The sequence below is a fragment of the Eptatretus burgeri genome, chromosome 1 (assembly GCF_056783735.1).
Source record: "Eptatretus burgeri isolate ZD-2024b chromosome 1, Ebu_testis_v1, whole genome shotgun sequence".
Lineage (NCBI taxonomy): Eukaryota > Metazoa > Chordata > Myxini > Myxiniformes > Myxinidae > Eptatretus > Eptatretus burgeri.
The window spans coordinates 27435663-27462757 of record NC_140961.1 but is presented as its reverse complement, the minus strand read 5'-3'; the positions used below and the strand labels follow the sequence as shown (position 1 = coordinate 27462757).

The following is a 27095-nucleotide window of genomic DNA, read 5'->3' as shown; positions in this document are numbered from 1 at the left end:
AGAGGGAGGCTGAGGATTTTTGTCATGGAGTTGTCAGAATTGCATGTGTAAGTTTACTCAAAATAAAAATGTAATTGTGTGTGTGTGTGTGTGTGTGTGTGTGTGTGTGTGTGTGTGTGTGTGTGTGTGTGTGTGTGTGTGTGTGTGTGTGTGTGTGTGACTGTAGAGAGGTGATGCAATCACCCCACAGTTAATGTGCTGGTGTTTTCCAAAACTGTGTGCCAGCAAAGTGCTTTGTCCACCAATCTTCCTTCCACAACTATGCAACTAAAACTTGGTCTGTGCCTTCAACAAAAAACGTCTTTCCTCCCATCGCATGATGCTTCTCTCTGTTTGTCCAATTTGGGAATTTGGAATCAGCATCCGTCCACTTCCTGTCCCCTCCAGAGTTGGATTTAAGTTTAACAGCCCCCAGGATATTTGAGTGGTGGAGGCCCCCCCACACCCCACCACCAAGCTGGAAATGTAGTGGGAGGAGAAAAAAAAAGGAAGAGCATTACTGTGTGTGTTGATTGACAAACATTTCACTGCCACACTTATTTATTTATTTATTTTTAACTGAGCATAAATTAAAAGTAAAAATATTTTCAACTACAAGGGCACTTGGTTGAGCACATACCTCCACCACACAATGCCTGATCCACGAGAACATATCGGGCCCAGTACATTTTTGAAATATCTTGTGAGATATCGTTTTTGGCCCAAACTCTCAATGGTGGATAATCACGATAAAAAAAAAAACTCTCGTATCCAGATCCAGATTTGGACCTTCACCAAAATCGAATCAGTTCGCCCTGGTCACACACCCAACCTGTCCACCATGTTTTGTCCAAATCCGTCCGTAACATTTTGAGATATCGTGATATATATATATATATATATATATATATATATATATATATATATATATATATATATATATATATATATATATATATATATATATATATATATATATATATAGGTTTAGGCCTATCTCTCAATGGTAAAGAACCACTTAAAAAATTCTCAGATCCAAATCCGGATTTTCACCAAAATCTAAGCAGTTCGTCCTCGTCACACACCCAACCTGTCCACCTTGTTTCGTCCAAATCCATCTGTAATGTTTTAAGATATCGCGCTATATATCGGTTTAGGCCTATCTCTCAATGGTGGATAATCACGATAAAAAAAAAAACTCTCGTATCCAGATTTGGATCTTCACCAAAATCGAATCAGTTCGTCCTGGTCACACACCCAACCTGTCCACCAAGTTTTGTCCAAATCCGTCGGAAACATTTTGAGATATCGTGCTATATATCGGTTTAGGCCAATCTCTCAATGGTAAAGAATCACTTAAAAAATTCTCAGATCCAAATCCGGATTCCGATCTTCACCAAAATCGAATCAGTTCGTCCTGGTCACACACCCAACCTGTCCACCATGTTTTGTCCAAATCCGTCCATAACATTTTGAGATATCGTGCTATATATTGGTTTAGGCCTATCTCTCAGTGGTAAAGAACCACTTAAAAAATTCTCAGATCCAAATCCGGATCCGGATTTTCACCAAAATCGAATATGTTCACCTTCACCTTCAGTGGCGGAGGTAATAATCCAGATGAAGCCTCACTGAATGTTTTTTTTTTACGGAGTGATTCCATCGTTGGGAGAATAGAAACAGCATGTTCAGGATAGAATGCTGAAACTGAACTGATGATCTGAGACCAGGCCATTTGAGAAAAGGAAGGATTAAAATATACATTTATATATGTATATATTTTGAAACAATGTCGAGGCTCGTAGATGAGCGAGAACAGATCAGGAAGCAACGGAAAAAAAAGCAACAATAGAGAGGGGGAGAAACTCCAACAGCAGGATTGAAGGACAAAATCGAGGGAGTGGGAGCCAAATAATATGTTTAGGGAGAAATGAGGGGTTGGGAAGGATGTTTGGAGTGGATAAGATGGACACAGAAGCAAATGGAAGGATGAAGGAAAAACCGGAAATTTGGAAAGAGGTGGGCTTGGGGTGGGGGGGGGGTTAACAGGGTTAGAAAGATCATGGTTTTTCCATGGTATGAGATGGTTGTGAACAACTTTCTTGAAGACTTGGAGGGAAAAATGACATTGAAGAGAATGTGGAAGTTGGCTTCACAGGTATTACCCTAACATCAAATTTATCATGGAATCTGGGATGATGCCATACTCCACACACGATTCCAATGAAACTTGACCACAACCTTCATTACCCATGATGTACTAAAGGTTGCTCACGGCATTAAAAAAAAAACTCAGGGTCTAAGGTGGTCCTGCAGGAAGTTTGAATGACTGTTGCTCCTGATCCAGGTGAGCTTCAGGACGTGCGTGCGGTCCTATTTTTACCTTCACCACCGAAGGTGGAATGAGGTTATGTTTTCACCTATTTCTGTCTGTCTGTTTGTCTGTAGGATATCTCAAAAAGTTGTGGACGTATCTGGATAAAATTTTGTGGACAGTTTCGATGTGTGACAAGGACGAACTGATTAGATTATGGTGAAGATTCTGATCTGACTAATATAAATTTTTAAAGTGATTCTTCACCATTGAGAGATCGGGCCAAAAACTATATATAGCACAATAGCTCAAAAAGTTGTGGACGGATTCGGATGAAACTTGGTGTACAGGTTGGGAGTATGTTGCAACCAAATATTTGTAAGCCTGATGTTGGCTTCGTGGTTTGGGTGGCTGGCTTGGGATCTTAGGGTCCTGAGTTTGAGTCCCCTTGGCTGCTGAATTAACACCAGGTGGTGTTGATTCAGCCTGTCATGCTTCTGAGGTTGGTGAAATGAGTACCAGTGTACTGGTAGAATTGCACAGCATCAGTGGCACAGCTGTGCTTCCAAGAAATGAGAGCTATCCTGGCAGAAATGACAGCTACCCTGGCAGCCAAGCTGCCATATATAATAACAGAACCAAACATTCAACACATTAAACATTGGTCTTGTAAGAAAAAGGAAAACATTGAAAACTATAAGGGCGCTCAGTAGAGCACATACCTCCGCCACGTAATGCTTGATCCACGAGAACATACCGGGCCCGATACATTTTTGAAATATCATGCTAAACAGCGCTATATGGTTTTTGTCCCTATCAATGGTGAAGAATGACTTTAAAAATTAAATAATTCTCGTATCCAGATCCAGATCTTCACCGAAATCGAATCAATTCGTCCTTCCCACACACCCAACCTGTCTGCCAAGTTTCATCCCAATCCGTCCACAACATTTTGAGATATCGTGCCATATATCGGTTTAAACCTCTCAATGGTAAAGAATCACTTAAAAAAATTATCAGATCCAGATCTTCAACAAAATGGAATCAGTTTGGCCTTGTCACACACCAAACCTGTCCACAAAATTTCATCTTGATCCATCCACAACTTTTTGAGATATCCTGTACACAAACAGACAGAAAGGGGTGAAAACATAACCTCCTTCACCTTCGGTGGTGGAGGTAATAACCCCAAACTGTATCATAGAACTTTCATAGGAGGATGAGTTGTTTGGTCTGAACATGACTTGGCTTTGGCTTCTTGGAATGGAATTTACTGATGAGGTCAGAATGAATTCTCTTTTTTTCTTACTTACAGTAAAACTCGTTTTCTTAGACATTAATAATAAAAAATAAGGGCATTTTTTTTGTAATGCAGTGAACAAACCTTGGTACACCACAGGTGATGAAGGTTGTGGTCAAGTTTCATCAAAATTGTGTGTGTAGTTTTTGAGGAGAGAGAAAATATCTATTTTAGGGGTAACCCCACACACCCATAAAACACATTGGACCCTGCTTTTTCTAATGCCGGGAACAAATTTTGGTACATCTCCGGAGATGAAGGCTGTGGCCAAGTTTCATCAAATTTCCAAGAAGGAAGAAAATACCTATTTTGTGGGACAACCCGCTGTAGACCCCTTAGGGCCAGATTTTTTTTCATGCCGTGAACCAACTTTGGTATATTATAGATGACTAAGGTTGTGGTCAGGCTTCATCAAAAATGTGTGTGTGGTTTCAGAGAAAAAGTTGTAAGTATTTGTGAACGGACTGACAACCGGACGGACGGACAGACTGATGACGCGCTATCTCATAAGCTCCCTGGAACTAAGTTCAAGGTGTGCTAACAAACTTCTTATTTTGTACGAGAAAATAGCATACGTCACTTTGCTGACGGGAATACGAAAGAGGGGGGGGGAGAGAAAAAGAGGGAGGGGCGGGGAAGAGAGTGAGAGAGGGGGAGAGTGAAGAGGTGGAGTGGAAAAGAAAGAGGAGGGAGGGGGAGTGAAAAGGGGTGTGGGAGCAAGGACGGAGGGAGAATGAGGAGGGGTGCAGGAAGGGAAGGCAGTGTGCGGTGAGAGGAAGGAAAGGTAGACCTGCGGTAGAGCGTTAATTATGACTCATAGTCTCATCAAAAGGATTCTGCACACAATAACAGTGAAGATGGAAACAAAGTAATGTCTGAAATCCATTTTCTACTGGTCACACTATAAATACTGACTGGACATGTCTGGATATTCTCTTCCTATTGTATCCAAGGCCATCTCCACTCATGGCTCGCAGACTTCCTCTCCTGTCGCAGTCAACGTGTGGCCCTAAATGGAGTTCTCTCATCCCCCTTCCTGTCCAGGCTGGAGTTCCTCAAGGTAGCGTTCTGGGCCCTGTTCTTTTTCTGGTTTTCATCAATGACCTCTCCGACTCTGGAAAATCCTCTATATCTCTTTGCTGATGACTCCACCCTCTGCCGTACCATCTGTCATCCCTCAGACCGGCAAGCAGCAGCTTCTTCTCTCAATGTAGATCTGGATAAAATCACAAACTGGTCCAACACGTGGAACATGTCTTTCAATCCGGACAAATCTCACACTCTCACTATGTCTCTTCGAAAGGACCGTTTAGAACCCCCCCCCCATCCACTTTCTCAACAATCCTCTGGAAGAAGTCTTTTCTTTCAAGCTTCTGGGTCTCACTATCTGCCATGATCTTTCCTGGGAAAGCCACATTTCAAACTTCGCCTCCATGCCAGTCGCCGACTGGGAATCCTCCATCGTGCAAAGTCCTTCCTCGGCCCACCTGAGCTCCTGACCACTTTCAAAGCTTTTGTCCGCAGCCTAATGAGTACTTCTCTCCCCTCTGAGCTGGTGCTCCAGCCTCCCACTTTTCTCGGCTTCACGCTGTAGAACCCAAGGCATTTCGGATCATTGGCATCTCCCGCAATGAGGCTGAGTCTTTGGGCCTCTCACTCATTCACTGCAGGTTGGTTGGTGGTCTTTCTGTCTTCTACAGTCTCCTCTCAAGCCTCGCCCCCCTGCTCTCTCTCTCTGTGATTTGTCCCCACCACATTTCTGCAGGGCGCTCAAGGTCCGCCAACAACCCCCTTCTGGTAAAACTACCAAAATCGCGAATCACTGCTCACCTTCACTGTTTGATTCCTCTTTTTCCCGACTTTGGAATAAACTCCCTTACTCTATTCATTCCCATTCTTCCCTCCAGGCCTTCAAAACAGCTGTTCACCACCACCTCTTATCACCCCCCATCCAAATCCTCAATATTTTCTACCCCCGATAATCCACCCAAACCCACCTCCTTCAAATTCCCTGCTTTCCTTCCTGAAAGTCCCTGTAATGTCCATTTTCTATTCCCCATGTTCCCCGTCCCATCCCTCTCCCTTCCTCAGATCTCCAAATGTCTCTGTTCCCCACTATTTTGTCCTTCCCACTCCCTCCCCTCCTGTCTCATGCCCCCCTTGATGTGCGTTGTGAGTTCGCTCTCATACGGGCCTCGACAAGGTATACAAAAAAAAAAAGTACAGAAACAAACACTGCCCAGAGACAAACACCGCCTGGACACGTCTAGAGACAAACTCCTGTCAAGACATGAAGACCGCCCGCACATGTCTGGAGATAAATACCACCTGCACACATCCGGAGACAAACAGATACGACCTGGACAGGTCCAGAGACAAACACTGTTTGGAGATCAACAATGCCCGGACACAAACTCTGCCCAGAGACCAACACCACCTAGAGATAAACACCACCCGGGCACAAACACACTGTCCGGACATGTCTGCAGACAGAGGGAGACAGATATATATATATATATATATATATATATATATATATATATATATATGTATATATTTATATGTGGGAGGGTGCTGCACTGTCTTCGGAGGGGCAGAGCAAGGATGGAATAGACAGAGAGTGAGGGGCTTAGGGGGAGGGGAGTGAGCAGAGAGAAAATGTTATACTTTATGAATGCACACACGCACACGCACACACACACACGCACGCACACGCACACGCACACACACACACACACGCACACACACACGCACACACACACGCACACGCACGCACACGCACACACACACGCACACACACGCACGCACACGCACACACACGCACGCGCACGCACACGCGCACACACGCACACACACGCACGCACGCACACGCACGCACACACACGCACGCACACGCACGCACACACACGCACGCGCACGCACACGCACACGCACGCACACGCGCACACACATGCACACGCACGCACGCACACGCACGCACACACACGCACGCGCACGCACACGCGCACACGCGCACACGCGCACACACGCACACACACACACACACACACACACACACACACACACACACACACGCTTGACTGATATTAGCAATTTTTGGAGAATCTGTAGATTGGAGTCAGTGTGACTACCGACTACAGTATGTACTGTATCAACCCAAAAACCTGGAGTATCTTTCACCATTGTTTTGGGGGAATTTCAATATAAACAAATTTAAAAAAGCAACGTTGCATTTATATAAACGTTTCAAGGAGATGTGCACAAACATTAATCTTTATAAACAGCTGCATTTGATGGGTGAAAAAAAATTGGCTCGGAAAAAATATATGTGGGGTGCGGAGAGAGTGAGGAGGGGTGAGGGAGCAAGGAAGAGAGGGAGAGCGAAGAAAGGTGGTGGAGGGAGTGATGCCTCACCACATATCATTAAACACAGAGAGAAGGGGTTGTGAGAAGTGGGGTGGGAACGAGAGGGAGAGAGAGGAGGGAGGGGGAGTGAGGAGGAGCGAGGAGGGGAGGCTATGAAAGGGGGAAGGAATGGGGGAGAGTGAGGAAGGAGGGGGGGGGAGTCCAAGATATTGTTGTTATGCTTTATCAACACACACACACACACACACACACACACACACACACACACACACACACACACACACACACACACACACACACACACACACACACACACACACACACGTCCAGGTATTTACGTCATAGATGTGTTCCTGAAAAGTATCGTTTGAATCGAACTTCTAAGTCCCATTGATTTTTAAGATGTATTAAAGGGGACATGCATTCCTGACATACACAAAAAAAATGATTGGAAATTTTTCAGTTGCTTGACTCACCCTCATCCATTGCTTCACTCACCCTTATCCTCCTGTTGAGTTAATCATTTGCTCTTTCTTTTAATTTGATCTTTAATATAATTTATTTTGCCTTCCTAACTCCTGAGATTCCCCACAGAGAACCCAGGTACGGCCGCCTTCGTGTTGATACCCCTTTCCGCTGGTTAATTATTTCCGTTGCGCACTCAATGAAACCAGCTCAATGAAGCTGGTTAATTTTGGCACATTCTTAAATCTTTTGTTCATTCAAAATCGTTTGTAATGCCTATTGTTGGCTTAATGGCAAAAGTGGTGAGCTTGGGTTCCTGGTGTTTTGAGTTCAAATCCTGCTTTCTGTTGAATTAATACCAGGTGGGGTTGACTCAGCCTGTTCATCATTGTGAGGTCGGCAAAATGAGTACCAGCTTGCTGGTATCCTGTGTCAGAGTGGGGACCTGTTCAAGATTACACCCAATAGCCCAGGAGAATGCTTCGGCAGCACCAACGCTCTGCACAGCGTATGGTCCCGATGGATGGATGGAATATCGTTCTCCAAACAGTAGAAAAAGTTGGGTTTAATGTTTGGCAATTTCATGTTTTCTTGGATATATATGGAGAAGGAGGGAGCATAGCTTTGCTTGCTTAAAGTAAATAGGTAGAAAGATTACCAATTCCTGTCGATAAAACTATGCACCTGGAAATGTCGCAGAAATGTGTGAATTGGACAAATGAACACTTTTTTTAGCATCGGAACTGCTGCTGAATTCAAATCTGAATGCAAAGCTTAAATTTTGTCATTTGGCTTAGTTTAAGACATTCTCGAGGTTATCACATGGGTGGAAATGCAATAAAGCCACAAACGCTGGCATCTCCGGGCGTGTATGAGCATTGCAATGTACCCAGCGATTTGTAGCTATGATGAACAGGCATTCGATATTATGAGTGAGGAAAGTGAAAAAAAAAGACTTCATTGTTAAGAGATCATTGCGGCCTGTTCCAAGTCGAGGCATGATTGAGCAGGCCAAAAAAACATGGTGGCTTCGGACCCCAGCGAGTAACCCAGGAATCGCCGGAAGACCCCATGTAGAGTGAGGTGGCTGAGTCACGCCTGATAAAGAATATAATTAAATAAGGCCGTTAATTATCTTCAAAAGGGGTCTTTTAATTAACCCAAACACAATTTTCACTCATGCACTTCCGTGGAGTTCCCTTCGGTTGCATGCAAAGATTCAGGCTCCTAGGTTTCATGGTTTAGGAGTTATGGAGGACACACACACAAATTAGTATAGAAGATTCAGCATGGTAGCGAGGAGCACTATTGGCTGAGGGGTACATTGGTGTTGGTATCCCCCAACAAGAAGGGGGGGGGGGAGCACGGCTGTGTTTCCCGATGCAACATCACCTGTATGTTCAGGCAGGAAGTTGTAATTTTTTTCAGGTTGCAGGTGACAGCTCACCTCCTCTTTCTGCAGGACATAGTGGGATCTTTAGCATCCATCAAGTAATGCTTGTAGAAGGGACACCCAGTATAACATCCGTGTGAGGGATGACACACACCCTGATGTATCGCCCTGCCTGCAGCACACCAGGATGTCAATTTTTAGCTTGGCCGAGATTCAAACCCACGCTAGGAGACTCAAAGCTAAGTGCGCATACCTAATCTATGCCATCATTCCAGCTCTCAAAAAACAAACAAATCAAATTTTTGTATTTTTGTCATACATCTCATTTGTTACTTAATTTTTTTATTTATTTTTTTATGGCTGAAGGACTCTTTCTGCAGGGAAGGCACCTTTCATTAAGGGAAGCTAAAATAGAGCACGTCTAGGGACACTGATCCCCACATCCCATGGTCACTTCACATACATGGCAAGCCAAAGACACCAAAAAAAAAACTGGTTGGTAGGAATCGAAAGCGGGGTTTTTTGTTTAACCCTTTGTGTGCTGTTGTCGCAGATTTGCGACGAGATAAAATCGACGAGATTGTTAATTTTGGTTATCCATCTAACTTGACAACCAAGTTATGTTTTTTTGCAAACACCACTTGAAATTCACAGCCATATGACAAAAAAATAAATTAAGTAACAGGGAACCATGCGGCCGTAAACAATGCAGTACACAAAGGGTTAAGCAAACGTGGTAAAAACGCAATTTGGCATGTTGACTAATCAGTCATGATAAGGAGGTCCCAAGCAAGACTACATACATACATACATACATACATACATACATACATACATAACATTTCTCAAACAAAGAACATTTCTCAAAGTTTGATTTACTTCTCTCGTTTCCAGTTATCGCTTGTTTCGCATGACGTCACATATACTGCAAATAGCGTCTTCACAATAAAGAGCAGTGTTTCCTGGCTTATAGAGACCAAGTGATAATAAATGGTGATGAATGCGATATGATGATCTTGACAAATCTGGACAATTAAACTTTGAGAAATGTTTGTTCATTCACACGCATCAAACTGCATCATTGTATCCCATTTCATTCCATGTTTTTATTACGGTCTGAATTTGGGACGGTAATTTGTGGACACCCTGTATATGAAAGAAAACAATCCGAATCGAATCCTACCATTCAAAATACTCAAAAGTACCGATACATTTTCGCAGTAAGAAGTCTAAGAACGAATTGGAAAGGGAATAGGCCACCCGATTAATTTGGGGTGATGACAATTGGAAGACGAGGGGAAGTGATGCGTACAGATGAGGATTTAAAAGGGATTTGTCGGTTGGGTGAAACTCGTGACATCACCCAGTCAAATAGTCAGACTAGAGTGGTACCTTGCATATCGGATAGAGATCGCTACAGATGTGTCACTCTGTGTGTGAATCCATGAGAGTGCAATGGAAGCGAAACAATGCGTTTTTGAAATTGTTCATACTTTTCATAAAATGTGGGTTTTAACGAGACTAAAACGGGTCCGTGGGTTTAAAGAAAGAAAACGGGTCAAACCCGCAAAATACCGGTCACTTGCTGTGGTCACTTCCAGTATCCAAGACAGTTCCGTTTCAACAACTGTGTGTACCAGACCTGTTATGCTGAGTTTGGTGGATCATCGAGAAGATTCTTATATAAAATCCTGTCCTGTCCATTTTGGAAGGGAGTTGTAAGATATATTGTTGCAGGGCCAGGTATCGGTGACGAGCATGACCGCTCGAGGGAGCAGTAGAGTTGGCTTCACCGAACACACCGGAATTGAGGTTGTGCCTTTTGGATAAGTCCGAAAGGCACGGGTCCCTTACTGGACCATGAATAGCCAATAATTCGACCGCGTGGGGTAAGGTCAATTGCCAAACTTCAATATACCTAATTACCCATGCAGACAAAGCTACCGGGGAATTCACACCCTCGACGGAACTCAAGCGGAACGAGCCGTTACCGAGCCCGAACCGTGTGTAACCCGAGCGGAGATTACCAAGGCCCGTCGGACCAAATGAACAATTTACCGGCCCAAACAGCCTTTGCTATTTCTCAACACACACCGTGCCAAGCCAATGAAAGAAACTCAGAAACGAGCTGGAACATTTAACAAAAGGGATATTAATTTATAATGGGGCAGGGGAGCGTAAATATTAATTTACAATGGGGCAACCAGTTAACCGAATAATGAAGAAATAGCAATTTATGTACAAGCACTTATGCAGTTTTACTTAATAGCCTGGTGCCACAAACACACACACACACACATGCACGTACACCCAAAAAGAAACGGACCCGTCAGGTCTTTATTGGAGGCCTCCAGCTTGAGGAAAGGCGAGCTGGAGGTCGGAGCCTATTCTTGGACCTTTCCGCCTCGTGCCGTCTTCGACGATCCGATGTGGCAGGACTCGAACCCGCCACGCAATGCCGCTCCAAGCCCAGGCAGGCGATCCTTGTGGGACAGGCTTGCAGGTCAGGCCACAAGAGAAGACGCTCTGTTGGCAGGACCCCAGGAAGGCGACGACTGGCTTCATAAGACCACCAGACGTCCGAAGACCATAAGACAACTCTCAACAACTTTCGAAAACCATAAGACAACCACTCAACAACTCTCTACAACTCCTCGTTTTGGCCCAAGTGCGCTTCTCGTATCCCATGCTCGCACTCCCTCATTGGGCAGAGAGAACGCTCTCTGCCCATATTTGGAGCCAAGCCAGAGCGAAACGCTTGTGCTCATATTTGGGGCGAAGCCAGAGCGAAACGCTTGTGCCCATATTTGGGGTGAAGCCAGCACACCAACGTCCAGAGAAAGCCTGCCTAGCGCACTGGACTCCGCCCACGTACGTGCTGACACGCACGCGTGCAATGGTGCCGGTGGATGATGGTGGAAGGAAGTGAAGGCAGGTGTCATTGTCGTTGTTGTTGGTAATTTAAATCCTAACTATCAAAATAACTCACAGCGCACGTACAATTAATCACCGATGAAACATAGGACGGGACGATTGGCTGGAGGCACAACTACGAGGGTAGCTGAGCCAATAAAAAGGGCTCTTTGGATAAACCATGTTGTTCTCCTTTTCCTTCCTTTCGGACTCTTCCCTATTCCCCTTCCTGTACCACGACATGCTCCATCATCTTGACTATGAGGAACAAATGAATGTAATTTTCTGAGCCTTGATTTTGTTTATGTGTGATACTAGCAGAAGCCCGTGGTAACAATAACGCAATAGAAAAAAAACATGGAAGCCTTTTATTCTTGCACTGGTTGAAAAAGTTCAAAAATGTGAGGTTCAATAAGGGATGTCTTGAGGTGATGTACGCACCTGCCACTTAAAGAAAAGAAGAGAGTAAAATGAGTTTAACAACTTATTGATTTATTCAAAACATTTGATTGGGTAAATTTACCATGGATTATATGAAGATAGTGTTAGGCTAATGAACAATATACAGGCTATCCATAAAGTTTTGTTCCAGTTTAAAAATTATATTACAACCAAACCAAAAGAGAAACAATGGTGCGGTTTTCATTTTTTTTTTTGCATTTTGTCACACAATTCATAAAGTTTCTTGTGTTCTGCAAAGCACTTCAACATGTGCACATTTAGTTGCACCTAACACGTCTTAACAGCAAAGAAAACATACATATATATATATATATATATATATATATATATATATATATATATATATATATATATATATATATATACATATATACATATATACATATATCTTCTTCTTTCGGCTGCTCCCGTTAGGGGTCGCCACAGCGGATCATCCGTGTGATCCGCATTGTGATTTGGCACATGTTTTTACGCCGGATGCCCTTCCTGACGCAACCCTGGTCGCCTCTTACAACACAGGGATATGGTACACCTATTTTAACTGGGGTATACACCGGCCCAGTATACTGGTACTCATTTCGCCGACCTCGGAAGGATGACAGGCTGAGTCAACCCCCTGGTGTATTAATTCAGTGGCCCAACGGGGCTTGAACTCAGGACCTTTTGGATCCCAAGCCGCTGCCCTAACCACTGCTCCAACACCAGGATATATATATATATATATATATATATATATATATATATATATATATATATATATATATATATATATATATATGTATTGTGTGAAATATGATAATTTTTCATTTCAAACTCATATTTCTCCTCTAATCACCACATTGCTACAACAAAATTTTAGGTCTTACACGAATTTTTTATTTTTTTTAAGATTACAAAAAACAACAACCTCGAAGGTGAAAAATGGTGTGTCAGATGTAAATTGCTTTTCTGGATCCTCCCTGTTAAAATTATTCCATCGAATAAACTTAAAGCCGATCCTCCTCACTGTTTAAATACAGTACATGACATGTATAGTACAAATTGAGTTTATATAAAATCCATTTTTCTGGTTCATTTTATGCAATTGCACAACCATCCAAAGAGGAAGAAAGAGGCTTACACAATTGATCTGTTAATCTTTGTGTGGGAAGTTGACACGTCATCTATCCTTGTTCCTGAATTCTCAGTGATATTACAACACACAAATTTCTTCTCCATTGCGTTCGATTTCAGTCTCTGCAATGTTTCTCTCAATGTTTTCCCACCATTTCCCCCAAATTCACGTTCCTCCTTGGAAGCTCCTTTATTGGGCAGCTCTTTTTCCAGGTAAGGATTATCCAAGCAGATTTTTTTTTTTATTTTGTGTTAAAGGTGCACATTTGAATCCGTGTATTAAAATCCACCCTTGATATTGAAATACCATATGTGGAATTGCAGCGGTATCATTTTGCCTTTGGTTTTGTAATATAGCATGTACAAACAAACGCACAGGTAAAACCTCTAAAACCCCCTGCTATGAAACCCCGTTGAACTAGAGGTAAAGCGTATTCACATGTTACGAAACCAAAGGCAAAATGATCACCGCCTCAAGTTTAAACTGCTGCAAAATGAGAGAGGGTAAGATAGTGAGCAGCAGAGAGAAAAGAACGATTTGTTAGATCTCATTTCCTTTGTATTGATCTTGAGTGCTGCTTGTTTGTACCTGTTCATAAAATCAAGTTTAGACCACACACACACACACACACACTCACTGATCCTGATTGTAAATTCGATTTGATAAACTTGGTGTGATGAAGCAGCGCAGGCACGTACGCAGGGTTTTCAATGGGGGAAGTTTCAAAAAATTGGACTGCTGAGCATGATAGTGCAGTACAATCATGCTCGTTATGGGATGCTATGCACGCAGCATTGTTTTACCGCAGAAAGTAAAATCATCGAAAATGAAGAGCTCAACCAATGGGTTATCATTTTGGGGTGTTTTCAGGCTACTTGGCAGTATGGCATCAACATGGCAGCATATAAAATACTATTTCATTTCTTGAAATCTCGAATCTCGAGATCAAAGTTCGAGTTCAAGTTAAATTCTTCAAGCGACTTGTGGTATGAAACACCATGTCACAAAAGGGAGCATACATAACATGAATACAAAGATGTATCCATAATTACATAAACTTTTGTTTGTATAATATTACAAGTAAGTTCGTCATTAAAGTATGTCGAAATAGTCTTATGGTCAATGTTCGTGAGGGAACAAAGAAAAGATGAGGAACATTGTATTGGACACAAATTTAATGACGAAAACCATGATTTTTGGCTCACCGAGAACATAGTTCCAGGGAGCTTACGGCCCATCGTCCGTCGGTCCACATATACTTGAAACTTCTTCTCTGAAACTGCACATGCGATTTCGATGAAACCTTACCACAATGTTCATAACGGTACATGTACCAAAGTTTGTTCATGGCATTAACAACAACAACAAAAAATTGAGCTCTAAATAAAGGGGTTTATGGGGGTTACCCCCCAAAATAGGTATTTGCTTTCTTCTCAGAAACTACAAATGCAATTCTGATGAAACTTCACCACAATCTTAATCACCCGTGATGTACCAAAGTTTGTTTACACCGTTAAAAAAAAAAATAGATAAAAATTATGGTCTGAGGGGTCTATGGGGGGGGGTTCCCCCCAAAAATATGCATTTGCTTTCTTCTCAGAAACTATACACACAATTCCAATGAAATGACCATCACCTTCCTCACCCATTAAGTACCAGAGATTGTTCACACATGAGAAAAAAGAATTGGGGTCTCAGGGGTCTACGAGGATGGGGGGTTGCCCCCCAAAATATGTATTTGCTTTCTTTTCCAAAACTGCACACACAATTTCGATGAAACTTGACCACAACTTTTATCAATCGTGATGTACCAAAATTTGTGAACGGATTTAAAATAAAAATCCACAGGCATTTACATTCTTGTCCGTTACATATTTTGTGGGTCATCCATGGCCACCAGTGGTTTCCTTGTTATCTTATCCAGCCGCTACCAGGTGAGTGCCCAGGGGTATTGCCGCTATGTTTACGACTTGTCATTACACTTCAAAATGGCACTTATGAATGCAGATGAAGCGCCAAAACCTCTCATGGAGACTAAAGTTATGATCATGATCATGATCATGACTATTACATCGATTTATGTTCACTGAACTACCAGCAGATTGTTTGTTGCGTTATCTGGCATGGCAGCATATTCTGTTTACAATACAATAGCATAATATTTTCTCCAAGAATACTTGTGCAGTAGTTGCAGATTCTGGCACACCGAGCACCACGAGTATACTCGTAGTCGGCAGTCAATGTATGAAACTGAAAAATGAAGTACATTTCATATCTCATATTGAGCAGAAGATTTTTTAACTTGATTCTTGGCCTTCCTCCTGATATTACTGACATCACAGAAGTGTTTGTAACACTCATGATGGTAGCCTATATTGTCATTTGTTGGTGCCAGGCATAACTCGCTGGCTGGGGAGTGTGACTACTATTAGGCCTCTTTATCTGCTTCCAATCGGGGGTGGAGGAGACCCAGCGACCTCGGGGTTCACCTGAGCGTGCTTCTGGCGCTCCTAACTAAGGGGTGGCTCTCTAGCTCCCATACTGTGCCCTCCTAGCACCCATACCGTGCTCTCCTAGCACTAAAACCTACCGTGCTCTCCTGGCACTGAACCCTACCATGCTCGCCTGGCACTGAACCCTACCGTGCTCTCCTGGCACTGAACCCCACCGTGCTCTCCTGGCACTGAACCCCACCGTGCTCTCCTGGCACTGAACCCTACCGTGCTCTCCTGGCACTGAACCCTACCGTGCTCTCCTTGTACTGAACCCTACCGTGCTCTCCTTGCACTAAACCCTACCGTGCTCTCCTGGCACCTCTGACAGCCTTCACCTGCCAGGAACCCCAAAGCCCTGGTGCCCTATTTCCCGACTCACCAACTTCCAATACCATGTCACACTCCCAACCAGTATCCCCATACCTTGGCCTGCACCTACCCCTCGCAGTCCGCTTGCACAATGGAACAGCAGCCAGAATCCATGTCAAATCCTTTAAGTCCCCCCAACCTACACTAACTTGGTTAGTAGACTCCTACCGAGAGGGTATGTTGTTCGCACTTACTCTCCTCATTTGCACAATCACGACATTCACCCAAACACTTTTGGCATTCATTCCACAGTGCCGCACACCCAGTCCACAACACCATCCAACACCTTTCACGTTTATGTGAAAACAAAAACACACCAGTCCCTCGGATCCCACTTGGTCATCAAATTTAACTGGTACACTTTTTCATCAAAACTCAATCAATTTGTCACTACGTCCGTCGTTCGCTGGCCTCCTCCATTCTGCCCTAATCGTTTATTTCCAACAATTTAAACGAAACATCAAAATCTCTTCACCAGCCCGTGGAGCCTCTGCATGATTCCAACCAGGCATTTCAATCCTTCCTCACACAAGCCACCCATTGTCATCCCCTTGTTTCAGGTGTGTTTAACGCTCTGCCTGTAATGTCTCCACCACTCTTTTTTCATTAATCACACAAATCCACTCGTGCCACTCTTATCCCTTCTATCATCTCTCAATTTGCAATCACTTTCGGTACAATTTGCAATCAAAATCTTCACATCCCCATATGGCCTGCTTCATTGGCTCATTGGAAGGGGAGTGAGGGAACGAATCCCTCATTACCCATTACATGACCCCGCCGCCTTTCTGCCATGATCAAAGGGGTCACGTCTCACCCTTGTTGTGGTCCACCCCTCCTTTTCTCCAGGGTTCGCGGAAGTCAGGTAAACCCCAATCGGTGGAGCGGCCACCCCCTCTTCTCAATAACTCCTTGAAGACAGATAAACCCCACTCAGCTAGCCAAACCACTCGCGTGATCAGAAAGGTTTGAAGACCAAGTGACACACGCCAGTGCCACTTGCTACTCATCTGCGCTCTACCCCAAAGTTCCTGTAAGGCTTATAGAGAAATTAAAATCAAATTTCTACAGCCTGCTCTTGGATGAGGCACCTCCAACTCTGTAAGAACCCTTGCGGAGTTGTCCATTATGATTTCTGTCCCCTGGCTCAAGTTCTGTCCTGGTGGCATTTCTATTTCCCCTTGGACCTCAAACCTATTTCCTACGTCACCACTCATTACATGCCCAGGACTCCCACACACAGCAGGCTGCACACATTCCAAGGTTATGTGTTGACATTCCACACCTTCAACCTTGCCTGCGTATTGACCAACTGCCTCGCACTCCAGGGATACATTCTCGACCGCCAGGTGAGTACCCACACACACTTCGGCCTCAGCAGCACATACCGGTGCTGTAGGCTGGAGTGTGGGCTCACAGCATTCATTCACAGGCACTCCACACACACATTCAGGGGTCACGCATACGTGCACCCCATCGGACAGAGTCTCTTCGTTAACATAAAATTCAATACCTTAAGCTCATCATCCGCACCATGTATGCATGTGCCCACGTACCTGCTTCGTTCCAGAGTCACCTCTGTCCGGTCGCTTCTCTCCAGCAGGTTGCTCATCATCGGTTCGCCACTCTCCTCTGGGGCTGTCAGCTCCACATGCTGAACCTGCTCAAAATGCGTTTCATTCATCAACAACCCCGTATGCTTCCTCAATGTCTCCTTCACCAGGGTTTGCTCTAATTGTGGTTTCATCCGACGAGTGATAGCAATCAAGTTCCGCACCACTAACATTCCTCCCTGTGGTGATATCACACATCCCACATTATTGTGCTCTCCTACTTCCTGGCTCCATTTTCGTCGTTCTTCCTCTCTGAGCCTTTTGAGTTGTTCATCATCTTTCCGGAGTTTTTCCATCTCCGTGTACTCCAACCTTGCTCTCTTCTTTAGTTGGTTAATTTCAAATTCGTTTTCTTTTTGTTTTATATCCCACCATCTCTCATGTTCTTCATTCTCCAATCTCATCGTTTCTTTCAATTGGTTGACTTCCTTCTCCTGTTTCATTTGTCGTTCTTTCACGATCTCTGCATACTTCAACCTTGCTTTCTCCTTAAGTTGTTCTTGTCCTTCTTTTTGTTTTCTATCCCACCGTCTCTCATGTTCTTCCTTCTCCAATCGCGTCGTTTCCTTCAATTTATTGATTTCCCTTTTCTGCTTCATTCGTTCTTCTTTCACCATCTCCGCGTACTCCAACCTTGCTTTGGCTTCTAACTGTTCGATCTGCACAGTGTGGTTCCTTAACATTTCATTCTCCGTTCTCTTTCTTTCCTCCCTTAACATCCTCAGCTCATTTTGTAATTCCCTCTGTTTTGGTGTTTCAGTAACTCAGAAGCTTTTTTTTCCAGTTCCTTTCTCATCTCCACACCTCTTTCGCATTCTTCCTTCCTCATTTCATCCATTCTCTTGCTCATCTCCTTTAGTTGGTCAATTTCCACTTCGTGTTTTTTTTCTTTCCTATCCGCTTCTTCCCATAATTCCTCTCTTATCTCCGCACCTCTTTTGCAGTCTTCCTTCCTCAATTTGTCCATTGTCTTACCGTATTCCTTTAGTTTTTTTTTTTAGATATTTCTCTCCTCTTTTTATCTTCTGTTCTAAGCTTCCTCTTATCCGATCGCCTGATCTAACCTTTTTCTTCAGTTGTTGCAATTTCAAATCGTGTTTCCGTTATTCCTTTTTCAGCTCTGTTTTCCATTCTTCTTCCAAGTTCTCCCTATCCCGGGAATTACTAATTTGCTCTTCCTCTATTCTTTCCTTCAGTTCGCTCTTCTCTTGTTCCAACTCATAGGTAATCCACTCTACTTTCCTCATTTCTCCCTGTAGTTCCTTGAACCGTCTTGACTTTCCCACCACTTGATGGGTAAAACACTCTACTTTAATCATTTCTCCACGTAGTTCCACGCCTGTGTTGGCTAAGTCCTCTTCCAGCTCCCGAATTTGTTCCTGTGCATCGGCCAATTGTTGTGGTTCCCTGTGCACATAATCCTCGTGAACCTCGTCTGCGTGCCGTTGTGCCTCGTCCAATTCAATCTGCAATTCCTCTATATAGTTATCACCACACCTCCACTGCTCCAAGGCATCCGACAATTGTGTATGAATCTCATCAATGTACGCATCGTAGTCCTGCCATGACCACGTGGTTTGAACCGGTGGGCGGGAGCGCTTCCCCCGTGCCGTGCGGCTTGTTGCGCTATAATTAGACTCTCCCGCTTCGTGTCGCACCGAGATGGAGCCGCGCTACCATTTTCTGACTATTTTCTTTATAATTTCCAAGTTTTACACCCGATCCGCTCAAAATGAAATCAAATTTGCGAGCGTGGTTTTTTTTCCTCACGCCTCTCGTAACCAATGTTCGGGGTGCGAAATGCACCACAGGTCCAAATATCCCACTCCTGACACCAGTTGTTGCGGATCCGGGGTGGAGGGTTCTCGGACGGGCGCGTCAATCGCTGACCGTACCCAGTTTGGGTTTTTGCACCCAACCACCGCCGTCTCTGGGGTTATAACGCCGGCTGGTTCGGCACAGTTCTCGGGTTTCGCGTCAAATCACGGTACCAAAATACACCTGTACCTTGCCAACTGGGGGAATGGACCCCGGTTACAGACTGGTTTGGTCAGAGTCCGAGCGGAGTCTACCAGTCTGTAACCATTTTCGTTTTTACATCCAAATTGAGCGAATCGTTCCTCGACGCGGCATGAACCAATTCAAAGCGGCAAGTTGATACGAATCAGCCAGATTTATTGGGGACATCGGGGAAACACGACACAAGCAAAACATTCCCGACATAGTTTAATTAATCTATAACCCGTTCTTAACTAGGGAGATACGGATTACGGGTTTTGAAGGGGGTCCCTAACGAGATAAGCCTTAAACAACATGCAGAGAAGACATGGACAGCATGCAGACAAGACAGAGTACTTGGTGATATTTCATGGACGAGAGGAAAGTGTCAAAAGCACTTATGTGGCTCGTGACAAGCGGATGTCCACGGATTTGAGCCCCCGAGCTCGAGCACGCCGCGTGGCAAGATGGCGGTGCCGTACTCTTTCTTCTCAAGGCACCGCTTGCGCACGCCCTCCTCAGCGCGTTCTGGCCCCGCACAATGTCGACGGCACAAGACCATCAGATCTATGACGGGTTTCAGCTGGTTTCGCACAAGGTCCAGCAAACAAGTCCAGGCCTGGCCTGTTCACCAGGCCTCCTTCACGAAGGAGATCGCAGACAGACACAGCCGTCCCCTGCACAGCAGATCACGACTCCCACCAGTCGTTTCTCATCCAGCCGAGGGCAGACAGACCTCATGCAGTCCTTTCTCTGCCTCTCCTTCGGACCTGGCTCGCTTCTCCAGGCCACAGAAGGCAGACCTGGCATGCCCAGGTCCAGTTTCTCTCCCGGCAGAATCACCACTGGCTTTCCTTTGTTCGCTCGCCTCGAAGCCTGAGCACGCCTCAAAGCCGACTGCCCAACTCCATCCTCTCAGTTTTTTCCACCTTGTCTTTTTGGGGCGCGCCCCTTTTACGAAGCTAACAAACTCCTCCCTTTAGTTTCACTTCCTTCTCTAGGCCACTCCCCTCTCGGCCGACTGGGCGGGGCCTCGTCCGGAGAGGGGAAGGAAGAAGAAGAGTCTCTCGGTACACCACCACTGCTGAAACAAATAACAGCCTGTGACACCTCCCGACACACATGTAACGTCAAATTACCGAACAACCTGGCTAAACATGCATTTAATGGGGGATCTGGGCTAATCCTATATTTAATAGCATACTAAGGGCCATTTCCGCAACAATATAAACCGAGATCGGCCGCTGTGTCTGCGACAATTCTGCTTTCTTTGTAGTTGTATTGTTTTAAATAAGGCCAAACCTGACAAATCGAAGTGAGGATTTGATGGTAAACAGAATGAAATTACTACTTGTTGAATAAATAATGTGCATAATGCAAAATTTTGATGAAAACTCGGCAGTCTTCTTATCCAAGTCAATCGATGTGGGTTCCGTCATATTGCTTTCATCAGTGGTCATGCCAGATAGAACGTCACTTGTTATTGGTCAATTATGCGAATTCGATGTCGTTGTGCCGCAATGTTCTGCGATGCTTTTTCTGATTCACCAAATTTGTCACCCTCCATTATCAATGAATAATGGTCATGTGATTAGACAACTACACAAAACGTCCCAAACCAAGTCGAATTACAGTCATTGTTCATAAACAAAAAAAATGGATCGTTAAAAAAGCACGAAGGGCCAGGAAACATTTCCTGATATTAAACCCTGATAAATAGTGTTCAAATTCATTTCCAAACTTTCTTTTCAATCATCATATCATTCCCCATTATCCCGTGCATCGCTTTTGAGAGTTTATCATTTTATCCGAAACAAACATTTCCTACATTTAAACTGTTCTGTATTCAAATAATTCCTGTTTGATGGTCACGTTTACGAGGTGTTAATAATTTAATAAGTCTAAATAGTGAGGGAAGAGGTCAATGAAACAAGTTTATCCACAGGCGGATGTTTTTTGAGGGGGGGGGATAGGAGACATGGGGGTCAATGCCCCCCCCCTTTCCCCACAGAATTCCTTTTCCTTTAGTGGCTTCAGGAGCTTGTGCAGAGCGAGACGGGGTTGTGTGTGTGTGTGTGTAGGTGTGCGTGTGTGTATGTGAATGTGTGTATATATATATATATATATATATATATATATATATATATATATATATATATATATATATATATATATATATATATATATATATATGTGTGTGTGTGTGTGTGGTTTGTCTGTCGAGGACATAACCTTTCTCCCACTTGAGCTTTTATCAACAAATTTTCAACTAGAACAGTACCTGGTAGTGTGCATACCTCTGTCAGACTGAACAGTTTGTGTTTTGTATCCAACTGAAAGGCCGGATCTGGATCCAGACCTGAACCAAAATTGAATCGACTTGTTCTTGTCACACACCCAACCCCTCCACCAAGTTTCGTCCAAATCAGTCCTTAATGTTTTGAGATATCCTGCAGCAAGACTCTCTCAAATCTCTGGATGCAGCGAGTATGGGTTTTCTCTTTCAAAACAAGAAAACAAGATGACATTAAGACTATCTCAAATCTTTGGATGTAGTGAACACAGGTTTTCTCTGTCAAATCAAGAAATCAAGACGACATCAAGACTGAGAAAACCTGTACTCACTGCATCCAAAGATATGAGATAGTCTTGATTTCTTGATTTGACAGAGAAAACCTGTATTCACTACATCCAAAGATTTGAGATAGTCTTGATGTCATCTTGATTTCTTGATTTGACAATCTCATATCTTTGGATATAGTGAATACAGGTTTTCTCTGTCAAATCAAGAAATCAAGACTACATCAAGACTATCTCAAATCTTTGGATGTAGTGAATACAGGTTTTCTCTGTCAAATCAAGAAATCAAGACTACATCAAGACTATCTCAAATCTTTGGATGTAGTAAATACAGGTTTTCTCTGTCAAATCAAGAAACCAAGACTACCTCAAGACTATCTCATATCTTTGGATGCAGTGAGTAAAGGTTTTCTCTTTCAAATCAAGAAATCAAGATGACATCAAGACTATCTCATATCTTTGGATGCAGTGAGTAAACGTTTTCTCTTTCAAATCAAGAAATCAAGATGACATCAAGACTATCTCAAATCTTTGGATGTAGTGAGTATGGGTTTTCTCTGTCAAATCAAGAAATCAAGACTACCTCAAGACTATCTCATATCTTTGGATGCAGTGAGTAAAGGTTTTCTCTTTCAAATCAAGAAATCAAGACGACATCAAGACTATCTCATATCTTTGGATGTAGTGAGTATGGGTTTTCTCTGTCAAATCAAGAAATCAAGACTATCTCATATCTTTGGATGCAGTGAATGCAGGTTTTCTCTTTCAAATCAAGAAATCAAGACTACATCAAGACTATCTCAAATCTTTGGATGCAGTGAGTATGGGTTTTCTCTGTCAGATCGGTGAAGAAAGAGAAGCTTTCAATTTGTATCAGGGACACCGAAAACTTTGAGATCAGAGAAAGGTTCCTGTGCTTTGTCAACTGCTCATCTTCCAAAAAGGCGTAAGATATTTATACTGCCATAAGGAAAGCTTAAGAGACAAAAGGATCATATAATGTGCTGATAGTTGCCCAATCTTATGATGGTGCTGTGGTCAGAACAGTTTATACGTAGGCTGAGTTTCAAACCCAGGCTAGACAGCTTAGGGGCAAATGTATGTACTCACATTAAATCGTGCCAGCTCACATTAAAAGAAGAATAGTATTTCCGTTTGAGACAATGTTCATGTACGATGATTTCCAAGATGGTGCCTGTACCATGTGTAACACCTGGGAGACATGATTCATAAAATGATTTGTCTGTTCAATAATTTGTTGTTATACCAATGGTGGTACCTGGTCAACATGTCAAATAATCAGGTGAAAACAAAAAACAAGGTGATGAAATAATGAACATGAACATATATTTGTTTCTGTTGTTTGTTTGTTTTTGAGAGGGAAGATATAAAAGAGTTAACTCGATGGTATTCATAGAATACTTAGCCTGTGCAGTCTTAAGAAGGACTTGGTGCAAGCCAACTCTTCTGTTTTTTTAAGGTTTGTTTTCTTTGATCGAATATGGTGTCAGACCAGTGACTGATGATGTCACTTTTATCAAACTATATTTCTCATTGGTAGTTGATCAATTAGTTAAAGTTTTGCATTGATCGGTTAGTGGTTTCAACAATTGCAGAGAATTTTTTTTTCATACCGACCGGATCAAGTGTTGCACTTATCGAATTATGACGTCATAATGAAGGCACCAATGACCATCATAAATCATTTTTATTCCCCATGGGGAGTACTTGACAATGAACCATGTTTCAATTTTTTTCCATGGAGCGGTTTCGGAGATATAGAGGTGCAAAGTTTTTGGGTTTTTCCAAGATGGCGCCTCTACCACATGACCGATGACATTATAATTATCATTATAAATTCCTACAGGAGGAGGCGCACCGAGGATCAAAATTTTGTGTCAATCGGACCATCAATTGCATAGAAATTATTTTTCATACTGACCAGATCAAGCGTTGTACTTGTCGAATAATGATGTCATAATGCAGGCACTGATGACATCATTAACATATCTTATTCCACATGGAGAGCACTTGACAATGGGCTATGTGTAAATTTTTCCCATGGAGCAGTTAGGGATATATATATATATATATATATATATATATATATATATATATATATAGTGCAAAGTTTTTTGGTTTTTCCAAGATGGCGCCTGTACCACGTGACTTATGACGTCATAATTATGAGCAAAAATTACACAGAAGGAGGCGCACCTATTTAGAGAATTTTGTGTCAATCCGACTAACGGTTGTTGAGAAAATGGATGTAAAAAAGGCATACACGTACGTGACCGATCGCTTGACCTTGCTTTTCACTTCGTGAGTTCAGGGTAATAAAGGAAACAAAATACACGGATACAGATCAGTGAGGTTGTATGCAGACATCAGTGCATATCACCCACTGGAGCAGCATCGTTTTTTGGGAGCTGGAAGATGTCAGTGACCGGCTTCACAATCGCTTGACCATGCATAATATCAACATGGGGCAATATCCTGGGGGCACTCACCTGGTAGCGGCTGGAAAACATAACCAGGGAACCACTGGTAGGCATGGATAACCCACAAAATATGTAGCAGAGCAGAAAGTAAATACTTATGGACTCTTTTTAATGCTGTGACCAAACTTTGTTACATCACAGGTGATGAAGGTTGTGGTCAAGTTTCATCGAAATTGTGTGTGGTTTCAGAGAAGAAAGCAAACATATTTTGAGGAACACCTCCTTACATCGAGCCCGATTTTTCTAATGTCATGAACAAACTTTGGCACATCACTGGTGATGAAGGGTGTGGTGAAGTTTCAATGGAATTGTGTGTGTAGTTCCTGAAAAGAAAGGAAATACCTATCTTGGGGGGGGGGGGCAAGACCCCCATAGACCCCTTCAGACCTCAAATTTTTTTCATAGCATGAACAAACAAACTTTGCTACATTATGGGTGAAGAAGGTTGTGGTCAAGTTTCATCAAAATTGGATCTGTAGTTTCTGAGAAGAAAGTAAATACATATTTGGGGGGCAATCTTCATAGACACCCTTTGGGCCCGATTTTTTTTAATGCCATGAACAAACTTTGGTAAACACAGGGTGCTGAATGGTGTAGTAAAGTTTCATCGAAATCCTATGTGTAGTTTCAAAGAAAAAGTTGAACGTATTTGTGGACGGACGACGCGCCATCCCATAAGCCCTCCCTGGAACTATGTTCCAGTTCAGCTAATAATTATATATATATATATATATATATATATATATATATATATATATATATATATATATATATATATATATATTTATGTGTTATAGGTGAATGCACCCGACGTTGCCCAGGTTCTTTTTGAATGAATTTAATCTTCTGTACATAGGTCTGACGTGAGCCCAGTATCAGTTCCGAATTGGGCCATGGCAGTCATAGCCTAAGAGGGTTGGTGAGGGGGGAAACACCCCCTCCCCCCCCCACCCGAGGGGCCTCGACACCTTGCCTATAACCTTCCCGGGGCCTGTCCTGACATTTTTTGTTTCAGAGGTTTCCTCCTATCTTTCACTGTTAAGGAGATTAGCACGTGCAGACAAATAAACAAACAAACAAACAAACAAACAAACAAACACAAACTTCAAACAAGCCGGTAGGCGGCGATGGGTCGCCAAGCAGGAGGTAAACTATTCCATATATCACAAATACTGGAATATATTTGATAGAGCCTCACCTGTAGATAATTTGTGCCAAATTTCATCACCCTACGTGGGATAATGGCTTTCGGAATGGATTTCGCGTGAACGGTACCGATTTTGAAGGTTTTTCGGTTGTTGCTAGGGAAACAAAGCGTCTCTAGCAACCATCACAATTTCCAAAGCGCTAGGTCATAACATGTACCTACCACCCGAGTTTGGTCAAAATCGGCCCACGTTTACTACCAATTATGCTGATGACAAACGAACACACATCCAAACAAACAGACAGAATTACTGACAATAAGGGTCACCTATTTCAGCGACCCAATTATACATTTGTTTTTGGTGGTTGGAGGATATTTATCGCTTTTGACTCGTGGTTCAGTCCATTTTTCTCTCCTTATCACAATCCTGGCTTGTTTTGGTTGAGTCCACATTTATGTTGGATTTATTTTCATTAAATGCTGAATGTTTTGTACACATTTATGAAAGTTTGGTTTGCGAGCAATAGGCCAGAGACAAAGTAACTTCCTCGTGTTGCAATCAGCTTCATCGCTTCAGGCGTTATCGTGTTCGGTTGGGCAACAGTTGAACATTGTTTTTAGGAGGGAAGACGAAGACGTACAATTTGGCGATTTAGTGATCTCCTTGTATGGTACTTCAGGGATCTCCTAATATGGTTTTTTAGTGATCTAATATGGTACTTTAGTGATCTCCTAATATGGTACTTTAGTGATCTCCAAATATGGTACTTTAGTGATCTCCTAATATGGTACTTTCGTGATCTCCTAATATGGTACTTTAGTGATCTCCTAATATGGTACTTTAGTGATGTACAGTATTCTGGTGTCTTTTTCAGTTTTGATACTTCAGAAAACGCTTGATAATACAATGTATGGCTTTTAAAAGCCTCATATCCTCACTCTATATGGAGTACTTCCGTAATCCATGATTAACCCCCTCCCCGCTGCCCCCCACATGGAGAAGTCAAATTACACCGACGAGTTTAACACAGAATCACATGTCATGTCATTTTCCGATGTTTCTGTTTTATTTTCTGTTTCCCCATT

The 27095-nt window shown here is 43.0% G+C and overlaps 1 protein-coding gene across 2 annotated transcripts in view; it reads left to right on the top strand.

Moving 5' to 3' along the window:
* Positions 1–13375: 13375 nt before the first annotated feature.
* The window catches only part of LOC147034088 (hepatitis A virus cellular receptor 2 homolog), a 244515-nt gene continuing 230795 nt past the window's right edge, over positions 13376–27095 (top strand). For both annotated transcript variants that reach the window (XM_085876251.1, XM_085876261.1), the window contains exon 1: positions 13376–13518. In XM_085876251.1, the coding sequence (XP_085732377.1) occupies positions 13434–13518 (85 nt within the window). In that variant the 5' untranslated portion in view covers positions 13376–13433. The remainder of the gene's footprint in view (positions 13519–27095) is intronic.